Source organism: Gobius niger, assembly GCF_951799975.1.
Source record: "Gobius niger genome assembly, chromosome: 18".
NCBI lineage: Eukaryota > Metazoa > Chordata > Actinopteri > Gobiiformes > Gobiidae > Gobius > Gobius niger.
In genome coordinates, this window is record NC_136869.1 from 28,325,393 (window position 1) to 28,349,594 (window position 24,202).

The following is a 24,202-nucleotide window of genomic DNA, read 5'->3' on the forward strand; positions in this document are numbered from 1 at the left end:
ATTTAGTATCCTTTTTAAATTGTTTTCTGTAATGTGAGCTATATGGCATAACCATTTAGACAAAATAAGAGATGCACTGAATCTTTTCCAAATTGTACACCCAGTTTAGACTTTATCGTTGTTGTGAGTCTTCTTTTAGTTGTACTATACTAGTTGGTAGACATGTGTTCCTTACTCTTGCATTCTTTCTTGCTTTGTTTGTCAGCCTGGAACAGACATGGTGGAATACAGACCATACCCCTCTGTCCTGACATTGGGAAATGACGATCAGCATGTATCTCAGGCCTGTGTCATCATTGCTGGTCAGGCGTTGGAACACGACACACTGCTTCAGGCCATCCATGCCTCTTGATGTTTGACATAAGATGCCAGGAGTGGAGTCTAAACTTCAAACTCGAATACTTGCTTCCAAATAGAGCTAACAGCCTCAGGAACTAGGCGTCTGAAAAACGGACACTGGACCTGTTAACATTGTCAGTTGTTTTGCACTGAATGTTTTAATGACATTGGCTTGATCTGTTCTATTTCTTGAACATTTTATATTGTGGATGTTTATGTCAAAAAGGATTCCAGTATTGTTTGAGTGTTTATTGCATAGTATATGCATTGCATGGTCGAATCGAGCATGAATTGTTTTGCTAAAAGTTTGTGATCCGTTTTACATGGATTGTCTATTGCAATTTTCTTTTTTATAGATTGTACTGTAAATGGTAAATGGTCTCAACTTATATCGCGCTTTGCCACCTACATTAGGCACTCAAAGCACTTTACAGCAAGGATCCACTCACCCATTCATACTCCCATTCATACACCAATGTACGCAGACACTGGGGGCAATGTGGGGGAAGTGTCTTGCCCAAGGACACAACGACAGTGTACACTTTCAGGAGGTGGGATTCGAACCCCCGACCTTCTGATCACGAGACGACCCACTCTACCATCTGAGCCACTGTCGTCCCGACTGTACTGTAATGTGTTAGAATTAATCCAACGTTCATTTGACCAAGCATTTGGATGGATTACTGGATAAAATAATATATGTAGTTGAAACAACCCAGAATTTGTATTGCTTTGATCCAGCATTTGGATAGATTAAATAACTAACATGTGTGGTTAAATTGACCCAGATTTACAGTTTTTTCTTTTACAGTAAATTGACCCAGAATTTGAGTAAAATATTTAAGTCATCTGTTGGGTTAGAATGGAGGAATCCATCTTGCTGGGTCAAATTAACTACTGCTGGGATGGTGCGATATTGACCCAACTGTTAACCGTCCCTACTTTTGTCCCCTAAACTTGGTTGGGAGACACAGGGGAGATCCGATTCGAACTACTCCTGGTATTATTACGCCTTACAATATAGTTCCTCCTTTTATCCGCTTAGAAAATCCACATTGTTTAATTTTGTGTAATTATACTTTGTAGTGGAACACTTCACGTAACCATATTTAAATAGGGAAAACGTGGAAGAGCTTGGTAGCTTCTATCTTGACCTGTTTTGGAGCTATAGAGGAGAGAGGGAGAGGCTAAATGCTAACGCCGTCTGCGCTGTGTTTACGTGACTGAAGGCACGGGTGAAGATCAGACAGGTCCTAAAGAACTCGTCAAAGCTAAGGTAAGAACATATCTCAGTATGTAAAAACGGTGGCCTATCAGTTAAGGTGGAGGAGGTTAAGAATTCCAAAATATCCCCTCGGAAATTAATTTATCAACAAAATGAGCACGTAGATTTAAGCAGATCCCCACATAGATGGGCTTTCTTTTTTCACATAAAACGTATAATTAAGCCAGAGGGTTTAAACCACGCCCACCGCTTTGCTCCACAGTCAGACTGATGCCCCGGGTGAGTAAGGTCATCCCTGTCGTCAGAGTTACACTGCCCTACTCTCCACACAGCATCCCTCTCGTTCCCCTCCTCTGCGCATGCGCTCATCCTCCTCTCTCTCTCTCTCTCTCTCTCTCTCTCTCTCTCTCTCTCTCTCTCTCTTTCGCGCGCGCACCTGCCAGCCGCTCTAAAGAGGACATGCTCACACACCGACCCTCCCCGCACAAAGCCCGCGCCGCAGCCGCCTCCGTGGAGCCTCCCCGCCGCTGATGACACAGGGCCCAGGGGCTTCGTGTCGAGGATAGCGCCGCGCTCCCCGTCGCCATGCGTCGGCCTTGATCCTCCCTCCCCTCAGTGACCCCCCCACCCCATCTTCCCTCCATTCCTTCGCTTCTCCATCCGTGCGCGCGTAAAACCGAGAGGCCCCAACATGTCCGCGCGAGACAAGAGGACCCTGACCAAAGACAGCGTCAGCCTGCTGCCATGCTTCTACTTCGTGGAGGTGAGTGACGGTTTGCGCTCGTCGGTAGCACTCGGGCAGTCGGGGAGACGATACCGCCGCCGTTAGCCAAGCGTAATGGTGTCCGTGCGTAAAAGCGCTGTGCCTGACACGCTACTATCAACCTGCAGAGCGGAGCCGCCGCACATTCACCACAGCAGTTAGTGACGTGACGTGCGTGACCGGATCGGCTCCTTTGAAGCTTTAATTTGACCCAGAACCATCTCAAGTATCGGCAACAGCAGAGCAGGTGACACAAGTGAAAGCTTTTTGCGCCAAAAAAAAAAAAAAAAAGATTTGTCAGACAGTTGTAGCCTCTTAGCATTCATTGTAAACACAAGATTGTATTCACACAGACACGTTTTTTTTTTAAAGCATTGTAGTTTCGGGTGACTTCAATCAAAAGGTGTGCTCAGACTTATCATATTGTAGGCTAGGTCTTTTATTTTGCATGCCCATATACAGTAGATGTGTTATTCACGTTTCATGGTGCACAATTGTGAATTCATTTTCTTCACTGGCAATGGCAATTACGATCCTTTCTGATTCTGTTGGCGATCTTAGATGATGATTTATCTGGCTGGCGTCAAAAAAACAAAACAAAAAAGTGGCCGTCTTTCGAAGGGCTCTTTGAAATGAACTCGGCTAAAGACTCGGCTCCCAGTAAAAAGCCCTAAATCCTATCACTGCACGGCAAGCCCAAGTTCAAGTCCTTAGCAAAGAGTTAATGCCTTTCAGTGTTATTCATATGTTTTTTCCAGTGTTTCCAAGAATCATTAAAGGAATTGTGCCAAAATCAAGGGTTTAAATGTCCCTGGAAAGCATTGCAGTTGTTTTAAGCAGGTATTAAATAACAAAAAGGATGGTCCAAAGCACACTCAACTGCATTTGAATGAAATATTCCATATTTATTCTGTCCTCTTTACACAATTATTTAGTCCAATGTGTCAAATGTTCAATTTTGACTCCATTCCTCGGCTTAATCTAACGTTTCCCCACTTTTAGAAATAGTGAATGCATAGATTTCTTGTTTTAGCATAAAATGTACAATATTGTGTCCTAACTTTCTGGATTAGAATATTTCGTGACCTTTGTGTTTTGGGCCAAACTAGCAAAGGAAACGCTTCGATGCTTAGTTAGAATTCCTCATGCTGTCCCTCCATCACATCATTTTCCAACTTTCGCTACTCTTTGACTACTACTACCACAGGCTTGAGGTCTGTTTAAACTCACCCAGACTGCCCTGACTACAGTCGTTAGGTCACACTGTTTTTCACTTTACTTCTCTCTCAAACCACTTCTTTTACCTCTTAACCCTGTGCCATAACCAAGTGCATTTTCCCCAGTTCAACTTTACCCAAACCTAAAAGGTTACAGCCTAGAGGGCAGCGTAATGCCTCATTTGAAAGCAAAGACCTTCATTACTGATCTGATCACATCTTCTTCCTCGCATTGTTGCCATGTTGTGTTTTTACTTGTCACTTTTGTATTACTCGTTTGTGGCTTTTATGTCACTATTTTTGTCACTTTTTCATTTCTTTTTTGTCACTTTTTTGTTGCTCTTTTGTGATGGATCTGCTGTGATGGATCTGTTAGGATGGATCTGCTGTGGTGGATCTGCTGTGGTGGATGTGCAGTAGTGGATCTGATGTGGTGGATCTGATGTGGTGGATCTGATGTGGTGGATCTGATGTGGTGGATGTGCAGTAGTGGATCTGATGTGATGAATCTGATGTGGTGGATGTGCAGTAGTGGATCTGATGTGATGAATCTGATGTGGTGGATCTGATGTGCTGGATCTGATGTGGTGGATCTGATGTGGTGGATCTGATGTGGTGGATCTGATGTGGTGGATCTGATGTGGTGGATCTGATGTGGTGGATCTGATGTGATGAATCTGATGTGATGGATCTGATGTGGTGGATCTGCTATGGTGGATGTGCAGTAGTGGATCTGATGTGATGAATCTGATGTGATGGATCTGATGTGGTGGATCTGATGTGGTGGATCTGATGTGGTGGATCTGCTATGGTGGATGTGCAGTAGTGGATCTGATGTGATGAATCTGATGTGATGGATCTGATGTGGTGGATCTGATGTGGTGGATCTGATGTGATGAATCTGATGTGGTGGATCTGATGTGCTGGATCTGATGTGGTGGATCTGATGTGGTGGATCTGATGTGGTGGATCTGATGTGGTGGATCTGATGTGGTGGATCTGATGTGATGAATCTGATGTGGTGGATCTGATGTGGTGGATCTGCTATGGTGGATGTGCAGTAGTGGATCTGATGTGATGAATCTGATGTGGTGGATCTGATGTGATGGATCTGATGTGCTGGATCTGATGTGATTGATCTGATGTGATGGATCTGATGTGATTGATCTGATGTGATGGATCTGATGTGATGGATCTGATGTGCTGGATCTGATGTGCTGGATCTGATGTGGTGGATCTGATGTGGTGGATCTGATGTGATGGATCTGATGTGGTGGATCTGATGTGCTGGATCTGCTGCAGTGGATCTGCTGCTGTAGATCTGCTGCTGCGGATGTGCAGTGGCTCCGGTTTGCAGATTCACCCTAATTTGCCTGACTTGTGATATTCCGTGCAGCGTATATAGGTCAAGGCTGTGCAAAAGTGATGTGCATGAGAACGGGCGGAGAGTCGACTCTGAGTGGGATCTGTGCATTATACAACACCATGAGGAGGTCTTCACAAATCAGAACGCCTTATGAGTTACTCTCTCTGGCTCCATATCCAACACTTCTCTGTTGTTGTCTGATGGAATCCTGCCTCAGCTCGGAGAAGGCTGCTTTTAGATGGCCGGTGTTAATGTTTCTATGTTATATGCACATTTATGCTCTGGTAAAGTCAGTGTGATGATGGTTAGAGTGGGCTGGTGAAAAGTCATATTTTTCATGCAGTGGTTACGTTTTTTGTCTGGTTTTCTCACTTAGTCTTCTCTTAGTTTTAATGTCAGAGTGAAAAATAGATCAAACTCTCCCTTCGTCATGTTTAGTTTATGATATTTTGTAAACTCGCACATTATGTCTGAAATCAATATCCACGTGTCGCTGTTACCCAAATATGGTAGGGCTGCAAGATTTATTGATATCGAATCGCAATCCAGGTTTTGACTACTGCAATAGAATAACCCTAAGAGGCTGATCAGAATTGTGAAGCCTCTGATCTCAGGTTCAGCAGCAACAGATACAGTAAAAATAATTTCCATTATTTTTGTATAATGCAGATTCTAAAGTGTTTAGATAGACACTGGGCCATTCTATCCCGGACTTATTTTAGTCATGTGGCTGTCCCTCAGTGGTACTCTGAATCAATCAGTCAAGTGTTTTTTACCTGATGTAATTCTTTAGGATTTAAAGGATACTACAAACAATTTAGCATGTTGTCAGTATGAAATCTTAACTTTGCTGGAATGTGGCAGCTTTGAGTGACTAAAAGTTTCCGAATGTGAGGTTTGAATACAGTAGGTCCTGCTCCAAAGGCTTTATTGGAAAAACCCATTGCAGAAAAACCCTTGTCGATGTCTCGATGGGCACTCGGAGCATGTTCGGCGCTGCTGCCGTGTTTATTTGTTTGAGTTTTACGGCAGTTTAGTTTCTATTGGTCCATTGGAAATGGTCCCGGAACCACGCCATAAATAAGTCCTTTTTTATCCGCCTTTATGAATATGTTGTATCTTCTCATTTGCAAAGAAAGGGCTCTGCAGTAGTCAGTCATGCACGTGGCAGCGTTGGTGTCACATTTGATAAACACTGACCTAATAATCCATTCAGACAGGAGCCATAGTGGTGTCTCTGACTGTGGGAGGTTTTTTCCCTCAACGTTCACATAGTATTAAAGTCTGTGCTGTAAATGACAAAGGCTGAGAGACTCCACATATGATCAGATCAATATTACACATGTCCATTAAAACATCCGTAATGAGTCGCACAATTTACACATCACATGTTAGCTGCCCCCTCCCTTCTCCCTCAATGAAAACGTAAAGAAACATGAAACTCCTGACCTGCCAACTTTGTAAAAAGAGTACTTTAAGAGTACTTTACTATCGCTGTCTTTTTATCGCTCGCACAATATTTTTGCCCTAAGTAGTTTCTTTCCAATATACACATATATAGTAGTGAAAACAAGGCCTAACCAAGGTGAGATTTACCAAATCATTCAGCACTGAATGCAGGACTGTTCCAAGAAAAGCTGGGAGACTTAGTGTAAGAGTCATGTTTCCAGCATTTTGGTGCATTTTAACAGACAAAGAGCCCACTGTATTGTAAATAATATTGTGAATAAAAAAAAACTCAGTATGTAAAACGCGCAACAAATCAAACCAATTATTTATTTGACCAACTTATTCAAGGTGCAGCAAAACCTTAATGGTTTGGATCGTTTAAAGAAAGGCTCCAGAATAGATCTGATTCTGCTGCACTTTAAGTTAAATACACAAACTAAAGCATGCCTTATTACAGTGGCCTGGCTACAGCCCTGAGAAAGACAGTGAATGCAGGAAGCTACTCTCTACGCCAAAGACCAGAGGTGAAAAGAGAACATAATGAAGCTTTATATCTAGGGGCTGGTCTGCGAGTGCACCACCAGAATTATACCAGATGTTATACACATCATTTGCTTGTAATTTGGTGCATTTTCGGGTGTCTCTCTTGGTTATAATATTACTAAACCTGTACATTTTATATATATATATATATATATATATATATATATATATATATATATATATATATATATATATATATACATTATTTTAAGAAAAACCTGCAGAACCGTTAACAGTGTATTCTTGTCTTTAATAAGGTTTTCACATCTTACATTCTTTCTACATTGAATAATACAATAATACATCCCTCTCATCATGCAAGTAAGCGTCTGTTGGAAAGTGTCTTCCACTCTCCAGGTCAACAGAGTGTAGATAGCCTCATCTCCCTCTGACCAGTGGACAACTTTTCACCCGCTCCAGCTCACCAGTGGACAACTTTCTGCTGCTCCAGAAAACTGCAATAGAAAACAAACAAACAACACATATTACTCACCTTTAGTGCCAGCATACAAAGATAACACTGTTACTCACCCCTTTCCCTAGGACACAATTTTGCACAGCCTCTCCTCTTCCAGGTAAGCAAGCCTCTCCTCCCGCTCCTTCCAGGTCAGCCTCAGCCTCTCCTCCTTTCAGGTCAGCCTCTCCTCTTCCAGGTAAGCAAGCCTCTCCTCCCGCTCCTTCCAGGTCAGCCTCAGCCTCTCCTCATTCCAGGTCAGCCTCAGCCTCTCCTCATTCCAGGTCAGCCTCTCCTCTTCCAGGTCAGCCTCAGCCTCTCCTCCTTCCAAGTCAGCCTCAGCCTCTTCTCCTTTCAGGTGAGTCTCTCCTCCTTCCAGGTCAGCCTCAGCCTCTCCTCATTCCAGGTCAGCCTCTCCTCCTTCCAGGTCAGCCTCTCCTTCCAGGTCAGCCTCTCCTCCTTCCAGGTCAGCCTCTCCTCCTTCCAGGTAAGCCTCTCCTTCCAGGTCAGCCTCTCCTCCTTCCAGGTCAGCCTCAGCCTCTCCTCATTCCAGGTCAGCCTCTCCTCCTTCCAGGTCAGCCTCTCCTTCCAGGTCAGCCTCTCCTCCTTCCAGGTCAGCCTCTCCTCCTTCCAGGTAAGCCTCTCCTTCCAGGTCAGCCTCTCCTCCTTCCAGGTAAGCCTCTCCTCATTCCAGGTCAGCCTCTCCTCCTTCCAGGTCAGCCTCTCCTCCTTCCAAGACAGCCTCTCCTCCTTCCAGGTCGACCCCTCCTCCTTCCAAGTAAGCCTCTCCTCCTTCCAGGTAAGCCTCTCCTCATTCCAGGTCAGCCTCTCCTCCTTCCAGGTCGGCCCCTCCTCCTTCCAGGTCAGCCTCTCCTCCTTCCAGGTCAGCCTCTCCTCCTTCCAGGTCAGCCTCTCCTCCTTCCAATTCAAACAAAGTATGTATTCAATATTTTTCAGAGACATTTAGACTTGACAGCTTCTCTTTGTAAGTTTCACGCTTTGCCTTCATTAATAAGGCATCACTGAACACTTCCGTATGACATGAGTGCCTTTGCACTCATGGTAACTTTACTGGTGACCAAAGAGCTTATCATATCAGTGCCGAGACTGGCTACTGTGTTTTGTTCTTATTTACAAGACTGAACACTCTTTCGCAGCCTGCATTGCTATGGAAAAAAACAAAAACTAGAATCACAAGCATGACTGCTGAGAGACCTGCAAAGACACAAGTGCCTCCTCTTTTTAGCTGACCAATGTCTTTCCAAGCTTCATCGATGCGATTGGTTGTGATGCTATCCTCGAAACTGGTAACCTGATAAATGTGGAACGCATCTTCTAATTCATCCATAGTGACATTTTCAGGGAGAAGGCAAGGAAAACGTGTGACAAAGTAGCGAAGAGATCAGAAAGATGCAGATTTCCTGGCATGAATGTCTGCAACAACAGCATTTGGAAGAAGCTCATCGCCAAATGGAAACTTGGCAACCGTGTATTCCACTGCAGTTGAAAAAAAACATCTTACATCCCAGTAGAATGGTTTCAAGTCAAGAATATTAGTTTGACTCTCAATACAACCTCTGGTATTGTGACCAATCAACAGTTCTTCATCAGGGAGCTGTTCAGTAATATTGACATATGTTTTACAGGTCAGGTACAAGGTCAGGTTTGCAAAAGGAAAGCAAAATCTTTTCTAGTTGTAGCTCAAGTGTTGGCAAAAGGATGTGAACACATGGCTCTTCTTTTTGGAGTGTCAGATTGCTTGTTTCAAAAATTGGAATAGCTCTTTGTAGAATAGAGCTGAATATACTCTAGAAATGGGGTCTTTGAGAAAATTCAATACCTTTTCAGGTTTTGTGAGTTCCTTCTTCTCTTTCGTCTTGATTTCCATTTTCTCTTTTTTGTTGTGGCAGTCTTGGCTGTTTCAGTTTGTTTGAACAGGAATGTTGTCAAATCAAAGTCACAAGCTTGAAAGTTACAATCAGGAGTAGCTGAAGGTTATTGAGTGGAACCCGGATGAAAAAGAGAGGCATCTTCAGGCCTCACAGAAGCTGAGCTAGGAGCAGGTTGAGCAGAGGAATCTTCTTTGTGCATCACTGTAGCTAAGCTGGAAACTAGTTGAGAAGAGGAGGTTTCTTTGGGCCTCACGGTAGTAGAACGCTGGTGAGAAGAGGCAGCTTCTTTTGGCTTAGCTGGATTTGTGATGGAATGTAGTTGACAAGCAACTTCATTGGGCCTCAGCTTTTTTGGGCCTCACAGGAGCTACGATGAAATGCAGTTGTCAAGAGGCAGCTTCTTTAGGCTTTATAGGCGCTGTGATGGAACCTAGTTGAGAGGAGGAAGTGGTGGCAGAAGATGGTTTGTGTCGATGTGATGATGGAGAGGGATAAGACTTGGGCCTCTTTTTTTTACCTCTCTATCAAAAAAACAGTCAGGGGATGTTGAAGCAAACGATCCACACACAAAGACAGCCATCTTATGGACGCCAGCTTGATTATCTTCCTCACCTCTGTTTTCCTTGACTAATGCTTTTCTTTTACTGCTTTTGTCGAGATAGTAGTAAATGGTCACAAGGAAGTCCTCAATGCTTAGTGTCAAGTGTGTGGACGCCTTCTCTGCAGCAAGGTGTATTAAATGACATGCACAGCCAACAAGATAGACGTGTGGATTTGTTTCTTTAATGAAGCTTGCTACTCCTCCACCTAAGCCTTGCATAACTGCTGCCTTGTCAGCAGCAAAGCTGACACAATTTGTCCATAGTATGTCTCTCTTCTTCAATATATAATAATAATATATATATATAATAATATCCAAATATGGCGCGTCCTGTAGATTCTTTGGTATCGCATATTTTGAGCAGCATGACCACCACTTTTCCAAGAGTAGGATCAAAAATTAACAACAATTGGGTACATGTTTACATCATCCATGTCTGTACTTCCATCAGTTGCAAGGCTGTACGGTGCCTGCTTCATGGCTTTGGTGATATCCTCATCATCAGTCTTTAAAACGGATGCTGTTTTGTTTGAGCACAGCCATATTTTTTCGCAATTTCACTATCAGGAAACATTTTCCTAAAGAGTGGGCCGGCATGATCTGCAGCAGCTAAAGGAATGTTGTGCTCAGCAATAAAGAATGTAAAAAGTGTTGCTGCCTTTATGGTTTTCAGCTCATGTGCCTGAGTAAAAAAAGGATTTATCTTTGGGACAGCATCAGTTGCAGCTGTAAGTTTTGTATGACGTTTCCCCTCCACATGGCGTCTGCAATCTGCGACACACATATACACAAAAGCAGTTAATAACTCTGGCTTATGTGTGCTTTTATACAATTGGCTTAAGTGACAACATTCACCTGCTCTATTTGATTGTAACGTAAAAACAGACTGCAAATGCATTATAGTAATTGTTCCTAATTTATACACAAAATATCATACTCTCCCTAACTAGAATGCTCTTTGCATTACCTGAAGCTCCCTGATGTCTTACATCAAAGTCATACCTGCACAATGTGCAAAAAGCATGATTTTGTATTTTGGAGGGGCGAAGGCATGGCCACTGATCCTGGTACTTTTTCAGGAACTTCTGAGGAGCATGAACCTTTTTCCTGCTGCCGTTCTCTAGATTGGCATCATCCTCTGAGGGCATGCTTCCTAACATCACATGCACACACAAGTCTTAGGATAGAAGTTTACAATAATACAATGCCTTCTACTATCAGCAAATTTTACCTTTAAGATTTAAGCAGCCCTGATAAATCCAACCAGGTAAAACAAAATAATAAATCAGTACTTAGAAGCTATTTAAATATGGTTTACGTGAAGTGTCACATTACAAAAGTAAAATAACACAAAATTAAACAATGTGGCTTTTCTAAGTGGATAAAATGAGAACTATATTGTAAGGTGTAATAATACCAACCTAGCTTCTATTTTCACCTGGTTTGGAGCTATAGAGGAGAGGAGGAGAGGCTAAATGCTAACGTCGTCTGTGCCGTGAAGACCAGACAGGTACTAATGAACTCGCCCAAGATCAGGTAAGAACATATCTCAGTATGTAAAAACGGTGGCCTGTTCCTTTAAGGAAAAAAAAAACTTGACAATTGTGTATATTTGACCGTTAAGTTACTTGGTGGCTTTATGGGTACAGCCTGGCAGCTTTATGTTCCCTCACAGTGGCCTCTATGATGCTCCAGAATCCAATGTTTTTAGGGGTTTGCAACAGAAAAATACCAAATTCCCTAAAACAATTGATTATAGAGCATCATAGAGGCCACTGTGAGGGAACATAAAGCTGCCATGCTGCACCCATAAAGCCAACAAAAATATGCAATATGCAAAAAATATCAAGGGTTTTTTTTTCACATAAAAAAATTCATAGCCCATCTTTAAAAATAGTATGAACAAAAGATAATGCACAGTTATTTGACAAACAAGGACTGGAGCAGGACTAAAAAAGGACACGACTAAAAAATTGGATTCACCATTTTTTGGTGCGTCAGACACGTATGTTGATCAAGTCGCTTCAATCCACCTCAATGAAACCTAAATGAAAACAGAAAATTCCAAATCAAATCCTGACCAATATACAATACACAACAAAGGGAATACATGTATGAGTGTAGGATAATTTGATATCTTATTCTGGATTTATTGATTCCTGTACATAATAATGGAATTAAGAAAGAAAAGGCAGTACAGTATAGTGCAGTAGGCCACAAAATGCTTCCAAATAGTTTGGCTTTGACAATTCATTTTGAATACCTGTCCATAAATGTGCTTCAGTTTTTATAGACATACTCTGTGTTAAAATGATTATAGCCTCCTTAATAAAAAAATAAACATACAATGGAAAACTGTAGACCTTAGGAATAATATAGGAATAACCTACTTTTTTCTCTTATGTAATACCACCAAAACACCAGCCAAATGCAGGACTGTGGAGCTCCATAGTCCTGGCTCAATTTGAATAGAGTTCAGGATTGTGATGTCATATCGCAAAACTTTATGGGATTAGCAGCAAGTTTTTTCCATAGTAAACTAATGGAGGTTTTAAGATGGTAAAATACTGGAGTTGTCGTTCATATAAAAGCATTTTGACACTACAGAGTGTGTTAGATGTATTTACCAGCAGTGACTCAGCAGCTAACGGAGGTAATCCACAGCTCTTTTCTCCACTTTTTATAATGTTTCTGTCTAATGTTAGTCTATGGACAATGTTTGTCAGTAGCTGCAAGCATGGCGGATTTCCATGTGAAAATTTAAAGAAAACGATCAGCAATACAGCCCTACTGTCGCATATTTAATGACATATTTGTGGAGCTTGTTTTACCAAAAATTACGAGAGCCGCTTTTTTTTAAGAAAAAAAAAGAAAAAGTTTGGACGCATGAGAGCTGAAGTAGGGGCGAAAGGACAGACGGAGCGAGAGAACAGCGCCCAGAAATACCCGCCACTGTGGCTTGTAGTTAGAGACATCACATCATAAACAAGTGCAGGTTTTATGTTATGCCACCAGATCAACATCTGATTTAAAAAGTACTTACCAGCGTGCTTCTACGGCGTCTCACCTCCTTGACTCATGTGTTTGTAGTTCGTGAGTAACTGTCCCACGGTGTTCTCTGAATGCCTCCGCCCGCTTTCTGCGATATCACCGCAGTGTCATGAGCAGGACCAACCGCTAAAGACCCGAGACAGCTTCCTTTACCATATTAGCTAGGCATATCCTGAGGAGAGAGTACGCATGCTCAGCGCCGTTAAAACACCAGCGCATGTATGATGGATTTATCTATATAAATCACGTATTTAAAAAGTAAAAAAATACATTAAAAAAGTGTGTGGACTTTCAGAGCAACATTTCGTACATGCATACTTGGGTGTGAAGATGCGTACTTTGTACGCCAAATGCATACAGGTTGGCAGATCTGGAAACTGCTCACATTTTCAAGAATGTTCAGAGACAGTCTATGAATGAAAATCAGTTAATGATGTCACTGTAATTGTTTTTATGGATGTATGTGTCAAGCAAGTCGTGAAATCACATTTTGTCTCCAAACTCTTCCTGTATTTGCACAAGGATGTTAACAAACCAAGTGATGAGAAACCAAAGAGCTCAAGGGGTTTTGAGGCGAAAAAAAAGTAATATTTATGAGATGAAAGCTTATGATGAAGTCTGTGTATGCACTGGCTAAATACATTCATTATCTTGGGTTCATGGATGAAAATAGTCCTCTCTGTGAACGTTTCATAACTCATAACTCTAATATAATCTAAAAGGTCCCGTATTATGCAGAATCAACAGTGTTGTTTTGTTTCCGTCATGTATGTATGCATATGTGCTATTCAGTCTGTCTGACCATAAGTCAGGTCTGAACACCTGCATTTTGACCGTTCTACTCAAATGAACACAGCTTTTTTAGGGTAAGTCGGAACAAAATGTGAGTCATGTTTTGCCTGTGGTAAAAAAGTGACTCTCTCTTTGATCTTGTTTAAAGTAGTGCGTGCAGCATGCGGTCTCACTGGCTTCTAAAAAGGTACTGTCAACAAAACTCAAGCTTAAGCTGCATGAAGTACAAGTTTGTGGACAAACCAGACCTCAAGCTCTGAATCTCCACACTCAGTCCCTGGGCTGTAACTAAGTGAGGCCTGCACTAATTAGGACTTGATGCTAGGTTTGTTTTAAACAGGTTTTAGCCATGGGATCTGGCAACCCGAAGTGTTGGACTCACTTTGCATTCAGTTTATGAAATTTAACATAAACGCCTCAGTGATTAGTCATTGTGAATAAATCAGTATTTCAATTCAGAGCTACCAATACACACTACTGGAATCACGAAGAAGAAGCTAACAGGCTAACGGGCAAAGCTAACTGCGCCACTTAAACAGTATTTACAGCCAAGTTTGAGTTTTATCTATATTTGTATCTACATTGTGTAATTGAAAGTACAAGATCCCTCTCTCCCTTTGTCTTTCCTGTCAGCGTAATCTTTACTCTCACGGTCAATTAATGAGCAAAAACATGCTATGACACCTGCAGTGGTGCTTATGGCCTCTAGGGGCATGAGTTATTTAGTTCTGCTTATTTATATTATAAATATTTAAAGATTGTGTGTCCTTAAAGGCACACTGCGTAACATTTTGGATTATATTGCTGCCTATACAAACCATGTTCCTGACGACCAGCTGGGCACAGAAAATGCTGTTTCTGCAGTGGGTATTCAAAGAATGGATATGGCTGAGGACCTTACCGATTTAAATCTCATATTTGGCTGCCTTTAGTTGATATCTCCATGGAGACGAGGCAGAGATGTACCTGCTCCGTGCTGAGCAGTTCCAACCGTCAATTTTACCCAGAACCTCCCCAACAAACACAAGAATCAGCCCAACTACGGAGCAGGCGAGCAAGTGAAAGCTTTTTGCTCTAAAGTCAAAGCTACAGTAAATGCACTAAAAATTGACAGTTGCAGCTTTGCTTTTATTAGTTGTGCCGCAAGATTTCATTCACAAACACGTTTTTTAAATATCAGTGCCATTATAATTTTAGATGATTTCAATAAAAGGAAGTGTGCCCTTCATCGGTCGTGTATGTAGACTCAGTTCTCAGTAAAGAATCAATGAATGTATTGGTAGAAATGTTGTGCGGTGTTTCCACTTGAATGGAAACTTTTCAAAATGACAAAAGATCGCCAGCGTTGATTTTATCTGACAATCCCTGATCCATACACAGATTGGCGTGTTCCTCCAAACACGCATGAAGACTGTGGAGCTGGTCACGTGACGCGTGCGGTGGCTGTCACTCACTCCCCGCTGTGCTCTTTATCCACGCTCCAATTCACCAAAGGCCCCTGGCTCCTGCAATTAAACACGCATGAAACATGGATCTGTGATGGGAGAGGGGTGAGGGTGCTGAGGTGGTGATAGGAGCAGGGTGAGGGTGCTGAGGTGGTGATAGGAGCAGGGTGAGGGTGCTGAGGTGGTGATAGGAGCAGAGTGAGGGTGCTGAGGTGGTGATAGGGGCAGGGTGAGGGTGCTGAGGTGGTGATAGGAGCAGAGTGAGGGTGCTGAGGTGGTGATAGGAGCAGGGTGAGGGTGCTGAGGTGGTGGTAGGAGCATAGTGAGGTTGCTGAGGTGGTGATAGGAGCAGGGTGAGGTTGCTGAGGTGGTGATAGGAGCAGGGTGAGGATGCTGAGGTGGTGGTAGGAGCATAGTGAGGTTGCTGAGGTGGTGATAGGAGCAGGGTGAGGTTGCTGAGGTGGTGATAGGAGCAGTGTGAGGGTGCTGAGGTGTTGATAGGAGCAGGGTGAGGTTGCTGAGGTGGTGATAGGAGCAGGGTGAGGGTGCTGAGGTGGTGATAGGAGCAGGGTGAGGTTGCTGAGGTGGTGATAGGAGCATAGTGAGGGTGCTGAGGTGGTGATAGGAGCAGAGTGAGGGTGCTGAGGTGGTGATAGGAGCAGGGTGAGGGTGCTGAGGTGGTGATGGGAACGTAGTGAGGGTGCTGAGGTGGTGATAGGAGCAGAGTGAGGGTGCTGAGGTGGTGATAGGAGCAGGGTGAGGGTGCTGAGGTGGTGATAGGAGCAGGGTGAGGATGCTGATGTGGTGATAGGAGCAGAGTTAGGGTGCTGAGGTGGTGATAGGAGCAGGGTGAGGGTGCTGAGGTGGTGATAGGAGCAGGGTGAGGATGCTGAGGTGGTGATAGGAGCAGGGTGAGGGTGCTGAGGTGGTGATAGGAGCAGAGTGAGGGTGCTGAGGTGGTGATAGGAGCAGGGTGAGGGTGCTGAGGTGGTGATAGGAGCAGGGTGAGGGTGCTGAGGTGGTGATAGGAGCAGGGTGAGGGTGCTGAGGTGGGGATAGGAGCAGGGTGAGGTTGCTGAGGTGGTGATAGGAGCAGGGTGAGGGTGCTGAGGTGGTGATAGGGGCAGAGTGAGGGTGCTGATGTGGTGATAGGGGCAGAGTGAGGGTGCTGAGGTGGTGATAGGAGCAGTGTGAGGGTGCTGAGGTGTTGATAGGAGCAGGGTGAGGGTGCTGAGGTGGTGATAGGAGCAGGGTGAGGGTGCTGAGGTGGTGATAGGAGCAGGGTGAGGGTGCTGAGGTGGTGATAGGAGCAGGGTGAGGGTGCTGAGGTGGTGATAGGAGCAGGGTGAGGTTGCTGAGGTGGTGATAGGAGCAGGGTGAGGATGCTGAGGTGGTGATAGGAGCAGGGTGAGGGTGCTGAGGTGGTGATAGGAGCAGAGTGAGGGTGCTGAGGTGGTGATAGGAGCAGGGTGAGGGTGCTGAGGTGGTGATAGGGGCAGAGTTAGGGTGCTGAGGTGGTGATAGGAGCATAGTGAGGGTGCTGAGGTGGTGATAGGAGCAGGGTGAGGGTGCTGAGGTGGTGATAGGGGCAGAGTGAGGGTGCTGAGGTGGTGATAGGAGCAGGGTGAGGGTGCTGAGGTGGTGATGGGAGCATAGTGAGGGTGCTGAGGTGGTGATAGGAGCAGAGTGAGGGGGCTGAGGTGGTGATAGGGGCAGAGTTAGGGTGCTGAGGTGGTGATGGGAGCAGGGTGAGGGTGCTGAGGTGGTGATAGGGGCAGAGTTAGGGTGCTGAGGTGGTGATGGGAGCAGGGTGAGGGTGCTGAGGTGGTGATAGGGGCAGAGTGAGGGTGCTGAGGTGGTGATAGGGGCAGGGTGAGGGTGCTGAGGTGGTGATAGGAGCAGAGTGAGGGTGCTGAGGTGGTGATAGGGGCAGAGTTAGGGTGCTGAGGTGGTGATAGGAGCATAGTGAGGGTGCTGAGGTGGTGATAGGAGCAGGGTGAGGGTGCTGAGGTGGTGATAGGGGCAGAGTGAGGGTGCTGAGGTGGTGATAGGAGCAGGGTGAGGGTGCTGAGGTGGTGATAGGAGCAGAGTGAGGGTGCTGAGGTGGTGATAGGAGCAGGGTGAGGTTGCTGAGGTGGTGATAGGAGCAGGGTGAGGATGCTGAGGTGGTGATAGGAGCAGGGTGAGGGTGCTGAGGTGGTGATAGGAGCATAGTGAGGGTGCTGAGGTGGTGATAGGAGCAGGGTGAGGGTGCTGAGGTGGTGATGGGAGCATAGTGAGGGTGCTGAGGTGGTGATGGGAGCATAGTGAGGGTGCTGAGGTGGTGATGGGAGCATAGTGAGGGTGCTGAGGTGGTGATAGGAGCATAGTGAGGGTGCTGAGGTGGTGATAGGAGCAGGGTGAGGGTGCTGAGGTGGTGATGGGAGCATAGTGAGGGTGCTGAGGTGGTGATAGGAGCAGGGTGAGGGTGCTGAGGTGGTGATGGGAGCATAGTGAGGGTGCTGAGGTGGTGATGGGAGCATAGTGAGGGTGCTGAGGTGGTGATAGGAGCAGGGTGAGGGTGCTGAGGTGGTGATAGGGGCAGAGTTAGGGTGCTGAGGTGGTGATAGGGGCAGAGTTAGGGTGCTGAGGTGGTGATGGGAGCATAGTGAGGGTGCTGAGGTGGTGATAGGAGCAGGGTGAGGGTGCTGAGGTGGTGATGGGAGCATAGTGAGGGTGCTGAGGTGGTGATAGGAGCAGGGTGAGGGTGCTGAGGTGGTGATAGGGGCAGAGTTAGGGTGCTGAGGTGGTGATGGGAGCATAGTGAGGGTGCTGAGGTGGTGATAGGGGCAGAGTGAGGGTGCTGAGGTGGTGATAGGAGCAGGGTGAGGGTGCTGAGGTGGTGATGGGAGCATAGTGAGGGTGCTGAGGTGGTGATAGGAGCAGGGTGAGGGTGCTGAGGTGGTGATAGGGGCAGAGTTAGGGTGCTGAGGTGGTGATGGGAGCATAGTGAGGGTGCTGAGGTGGTGATAGGGGCAGAGTGAGGGTGCTGAGGTGGTGATAGGGGCAGGGTGAGGGTGCTGAGGTGGTGATAGGGGCAGAGTGAGGGTGCTGATGTGGTGATAGGAGCAGATTGAGGGTGCAGAGGTGGTGATAGGAGCAGGGTGAGGTTGGTGAGGTGGTGATAGGAGCAGGGTGAGGGTGCTGAGGTGGTGATAGGAGCATAATGAGGGTGCTGAGGTGGTGATGGGAGCATAGTGAGGGTGCTGAGGTGGTGATAAGAACAGGGTGAGGTTGCTGAGGTGGCGCTGTGTGGATAGTAAAGACGCCACAGTGCTGATTTGTAAAAGTATGTTTGAGTTAGTGTGAGGCAGTCAGGAGCAGCTGCGTGTAAAGTAGGTCAGAGCTGAGTTTGTGTGAAGAGAATGAGCCTCTGGCCTCCCATGGACCTGTCCCTGAATGCATCGTGCTGAGTTTACCACAGAACTGTCCTGCCTTCTCAGGACAGCCTGCTCTGGGACAGGCTGGAGGTTTTATTGAAGTTACTGTTTGTTATAAACTTTTTGTGATTTTATTTTTGGGTAATATATATATATACGTCGGCCTATTTGACCTTTCGGTGACCCAGCGGCTGTATGGGTGGTTCTCATGGCACCTTTACTTTCCATCCCGGTGGGCTCAAGGACACTCCAGGAGCAATTGTTTTATAGGGTTTCTGGTATGTTTTTACTCCTTTTGGATCTGTCTCCATTCCATCCATGAAAACCTACCAGAACTCTAAAAAACCTAAAGTAAAACTGGTTCTGGAGCATCATAGAGGCCTCCAGGATGGAATGCAAAGGCGCCAAGTTAACCACCCATATTTGAAAGGTCAAATATGCCCTAATATTAACGTTTTTTACAGTGCACCTTTAAATTTCGCGTCTGGTGAAATCTTGATGCTTTATCCTTAAAGATGCTGTAGACTTGGTGTCTCTTTGTTACTCTTGAATCACCAAGAGGAAAAAGCAGTTCGCTCATGTTTCTCATCAGCCTAAAGACCTGTTTCCAAGGACAGTGGACATTTTCACCAGTTTTCAGTGCACTAGCTTTTATGTAGCATGCGGGTTAGAGGCCTGAGTGGACATTTCAGTGCAATTTATAGTACACAGTAGGTTGGTAACATTTCAAATACATTCTGAGGACTTAGACTTGTGACTATTACTTAGGAGTCTGCCAAGCTCTCCTGAAGCTTCTCTAACCTACTTCTGGTGATAACTTATGTCTATAGGAAAAGCCCATACCGCCTTGAGAAAGCTGACCCGATCAGACCTCAAAGGCGAGGGTCAGTATCTCACTCTGTGTAAGTGAGAGGTTGATGGTGAGGATGCAATGTCGCACTTGTGCATTCGTGCTTCCACCGGTCTACCCCAGGGCGGCCCGCATTATGGAGGGAATATTAGGATTGGAAGATTAGAATATGGATTGGAAGATTAGACTTTTGTGCATATTCTCTTCTTTAAAGGAACAGGCCACTGTTTTTCCATACTGAGATATGTTCTTACCTGAGCTTAGACGAGTTGATGCGTAAATGTCTGGTCTTATATTGTTAGCATTTAGCTTCTCCTCCTCTCCTCTATGGACACATCGATCGATCGATCCAAGTACAGTTACACAAAATTAAACATGTTGATCTTCTAAGCGGTTAAAAAGAGGTAATATATTGCAAGGCGTAATAACGTCCGCACAGTACAGGTGAAACTCGGAAAATTAGAACTTAAACTGTGAAACTAATACATGATTGACTTAATACATGCAAAGTGAAATATGTATAGCCTTTATTTGTTCTAATCTTGTTCTAATTATTATGGCTCAGCTTGTAAAATTAAAAATCTCATGAAATTAGAATATTTTGAAAATGTACTGTGAGCCATACTCATCAAAATTATAACATACAAAGGCTTGACCTATGTCACTTTGCATGTCATGAGTCTATATCATGTATTAGTTTCATATCTAATTGAATCACAGAAATAAATGAACTTTTGAACGATATTCTACAGAGTTTCACCTGTAATATCTTCACTCCTGTAGAATTCTCTATGCGGACGTCGAAGTGCTCCTACAACAAGTGCGCCTTACAATATAGTTCCCCTTTTATCTGCTTTGAAAATCGACATCTTTAATTTCGTGTAACTATACGAGGAGGAGAGGCTAAATGCTAACAACATCTTTGGTCTTTTTGTGTGCTCAGGTAAGAACATATCTCATTATGGCCGGTTCCTTTAAAAGCACACTGCGTAATGGATTATACAAAACATGTATACTCATGACCAGCGCGACACAGTACGTAGTGGATAATCAAAGAATTCATTTGCACGAGGACTCCAAATATTTAAATCTCATATTTGGCTGCCTTTCATCTACATCATGGAGACGACTTACACCCCAGTGAAGCTACAGTCAGGTCGGAGGAGAGGTGAATCTGTAATCAAATAAATGCATGTACTTTATTCTATTATTTTGGTTGAAATGTTACGTGGTGTGGCTTTAATGATTGGGCAAATTGTAGGAAACATCCCAGACTGTTTTAAGACACAAAGACCCAACAAATGTGTCTTTTGGTTGGGAATGCGTGAGCAATGACTGAGCACAATCGTCAAGCAAAGGTTTTAGCTTGTGGCACATTTGTTTGTTTTTTCTTGGTTGGCTTCACCAAAAATAAGTAAAAAACCCCCATGGAGCACTTTCTCCATTCTCCCCCATGCATTATTCAGCAGTGTGTGTGTGTGTGTGCGTGTGCGTGTGTGCGTGTGTGTGTGCGTGTGTGCGTGTGTGTGTGTGTGTGTGTGTGTGTGTGTGTGTGTGTGTGTGTGTGTGTGTGTGTGTGTGTGTGTGTGTGTGTGTGTGTGTGTGGCACTCTGACAGAACAGTGGGAGGACTTACCGCTGTGTAGTCTGGATCACAGACTTTCAACAATGGCTTGGCTCAACATTATAGTTGGATCAAAAATCAACAAATACTTCAGTACGATTATACTTCATTCATGCTCGACAAAAAGTAGAATTCTGTCAAGGCCAGACGCTGGTGAATAGGAAAAACAATTACATTTGTATTGGAGTGTTCACTTCTTAGGGTCATAAAACTGCATTTTGTAATAATGTGCGGTAATACTATGATGACGGCACATTGTTAAAGTATTTGTAAATACTTATTTGATCATTTGTAAAGCTACAAATCATTTGTTACTCATTTATAAGCAGATACATAGTGATGACTTTATTGTTCAGACACAATATGCCCAAACCGTTTTCCTAAACCAATCCACTTCTGACTTTAGACTAGGAGTGTCAAACTCATTATGGGCCGTGTGCCGCATATAATAGACACAATGTTTCCACTAAATGAATACTGATGAGCTGTGATTTGGTCAAAGCCCCAACATGACTGTAGCTTCATCAATAACAACGGCTTACACTTGCATTGCACTTTACAAGCCTGTGTCACAAGTTCCTCAAAGTACTGCATAGTAGTCATTATTCATTCACTCCACACTTGGTGGTGTTAAGGTGTTATTGAAGCCACAGCCGCCCTGGGGCAGACTGTCCATTTACCACGTGGCTATAATGTGTTGTTCATATCCTGAGCGCTTATTATGTCAGTGCCCTCTGCTGGACATGTGTGGAACTCTTTCCTTTTTAAAAAAAAATGTATTTCTAAAAACTTTAAAAATTCATAACTCCACAGGAATGGGCTAGAGGCTTACTTTTTTTTACATACTCTGGAATGTATGCTCTACAGGGCAGGGGCTGGATTAAATCATCTCGGGGGTGTATCTTTGACACCCCTGGATTAGAGGCTTTTTCATGTTAACAGTTGTTAGCAAACTGTGCATATGTGTTATAAAGGATGAATGAAGTATTTAATAGGGCTTGATAGTGTGTAGTGATCCATTTTATTACAAAATGAGTTGACAGTGTTTATTACAAAATCCAGTGTATTATATTTTGAACCGTTGTTACAGAATGTGACTTAACAGGCTCTTTAATCTATCGAGTACCTTAGGAAAGAGCAGAAAAGGAACCAGAAATGTTTGATTTACATTCTTGTTAGAAATGCCATCATCACATTAGTCTAAAATCTTTAAATGGTAACGCGCTGTGTGCTCATTTTTAGTTTTCTGAGAAGACAAACGTTCATAATGCGTTTTTTTTTACTAGGTTGTTTTAGTGTCGGAGACATTTCACCTCTCACTTCAGGAGGCCTCATCAGCACTGATCATCTTAAACTGTGACCTGCCGTCTCCCCTGATCGGGGGCTAGGGTTAGTTAACCCTAATCAGGAAATAACTAGGGTTAAGAACAGCAAATGTACACAGATCTCACACATATTTTTATAAACTTGAAGGTCTTGGCTTTCAAATTAGGTATCACGCTGGCATATAGGCTGTCCGCTCTCCAGTCAAAACACTTTGAGAATTAGATTAAATTTAATTGTTAACCCTAACCCTAAGGTGGCAGTGGTTAAACTGATCTTGTAGATCACGATTTATTGTTAAAAAACTGAAAGCACTGAAAGCATTTACAGTTCTCCTGAAAAAAAAAAATCTGAATCTTTGGTACATTCCAGGTTGAATAAAGGGGAAAACTGTGCTGATGATGAATGTAATATGACTGGAATACATGCCCTACATATGGCTCCCTCCTTACTCATGTCCCACACATGTTCACTCCTCCATGTAAATGCAGAATATTAAGGCGCCTGGAGGAGACACGTGAACTTGCTCTGAAGGCTTAGTATTGGCTCGCTCAGTGATATTCTCCTGACCACAGCCAGACCATCTCCTGCCCGTGTGCGTGAGCGCTTGTTTATGGGTTAATGAATTCTCTGTGGCACATTCCCTACGCCGAGCCCCATCCACGGGTCACCACAGCCATTTCCTCTGTCACTCTGCAGCCACGTTAGTCTGCTCGCTGAACCGTGCGCACACAGGGACATTTAGAGCCATCTCTAAATCTTTATGTATTTATGACACAGCTCCTCCTCCCTATGCTCTGTGATCTTCATCCCAGCCTCTCCACTGCTTCCTGCGCGCCATCTTATTTTCTTATTCTTATTTTCTTCATCTTAACATTAGTATTTTGACCACACTGAAACATGACTATTGTCTGTCAGATGAACTAAAATCAAAGTCTTCTGTTTGGAGGTCAAATGGCACATCACCAGAACAACAGCAGGCCTACGGAGAGACGTGGGAACATCAGGGCGTGCAGATGTTCAGACCGAAGTGTGAATCCGACAGGAGAACTGGGCAAAGACACATCCATAAGAGATCCTGACACTTTCATGACCAACAAACACTTTTCTAGGAAGTATTGTGTCCAATAGAACTCATCCAGGGTCATATCACACAAGTTTTTATACTTTTTAATGTGAATAAAAAGTTTATATTGCGTAATTGACCTTTCAGTGATCTAGCGCAGTGGTACCACGTACCCATTTTTCCATTCTGAGATATGTTCTTTCCTGAGCTTAGACGAGTTGATGTGTACCTGTCTGGTCTTTGTGCCCGTGGAAGAGCGCGGTCGCTTCCAACCAATCCCCGTTTGGAGCTACAGGAATATACTGGGAGAGGCCAAATGCTAACAACATCTTTGGTCGTTTTGCGTGACAGAGCACACACACAAAGACTAGACAGGTACACATCAACTCGTCTAAGCTCAGGTAAGAACATATCTCAGTATGGAAAAACAGTGGCCTGTTCCTTTAAGGCAGTACCTCCCCAAAGACAAAGTGACAAAGTGAGCAACTTTACATAAAATCAGTGTTATGATAACTAAAATACACTCAAACTGTTTTACTGAGAAACATCATTAAAAATAACTTTTCTTTGAAAGTAATATTAAAATTCTATTCAATTTCTATTCACCCTAACAACATCAAAAAACAGTATGTACTGTGTGTTTGTTCAGGCTGAGAACAGATGAAATCAATCAATCATCAATCAAACTTTATTTATAAAGCGCTTTTCATACCGAAAGGTATCACAAAGTGCTTTACAGATTACAACATTTAAAACAATACGCCCGGCACACCCTCCCATTTAT

General features: G+C 44.0%; 1 protein-coding gene across 1 annotated transcript in view; it reads left to right on the forward strand.

Annotated features, from left to right (window-relative positions):
• Positions 1-2,000: 2,000 nt before the first annotated feature.
• plppr4b (phospholipid phosphatase related 4b) overlaps positions 2,001-24,202 on the forward strand; it is a 35,750-nt gene continuing 13,548 nt past the window's right edge. The window contains exon 1 of the mRNA XM_079575929.1: positions 2,001-2,327. Coding sequence (XP_079432055.1) covers positions 2,256-2,327 — 72 coding nt within the window. The 5' untranslated portion in view covers positions 2,001-2,255. The remainder of the gene's footprint in view (positions 2,328-24,202) is intronic.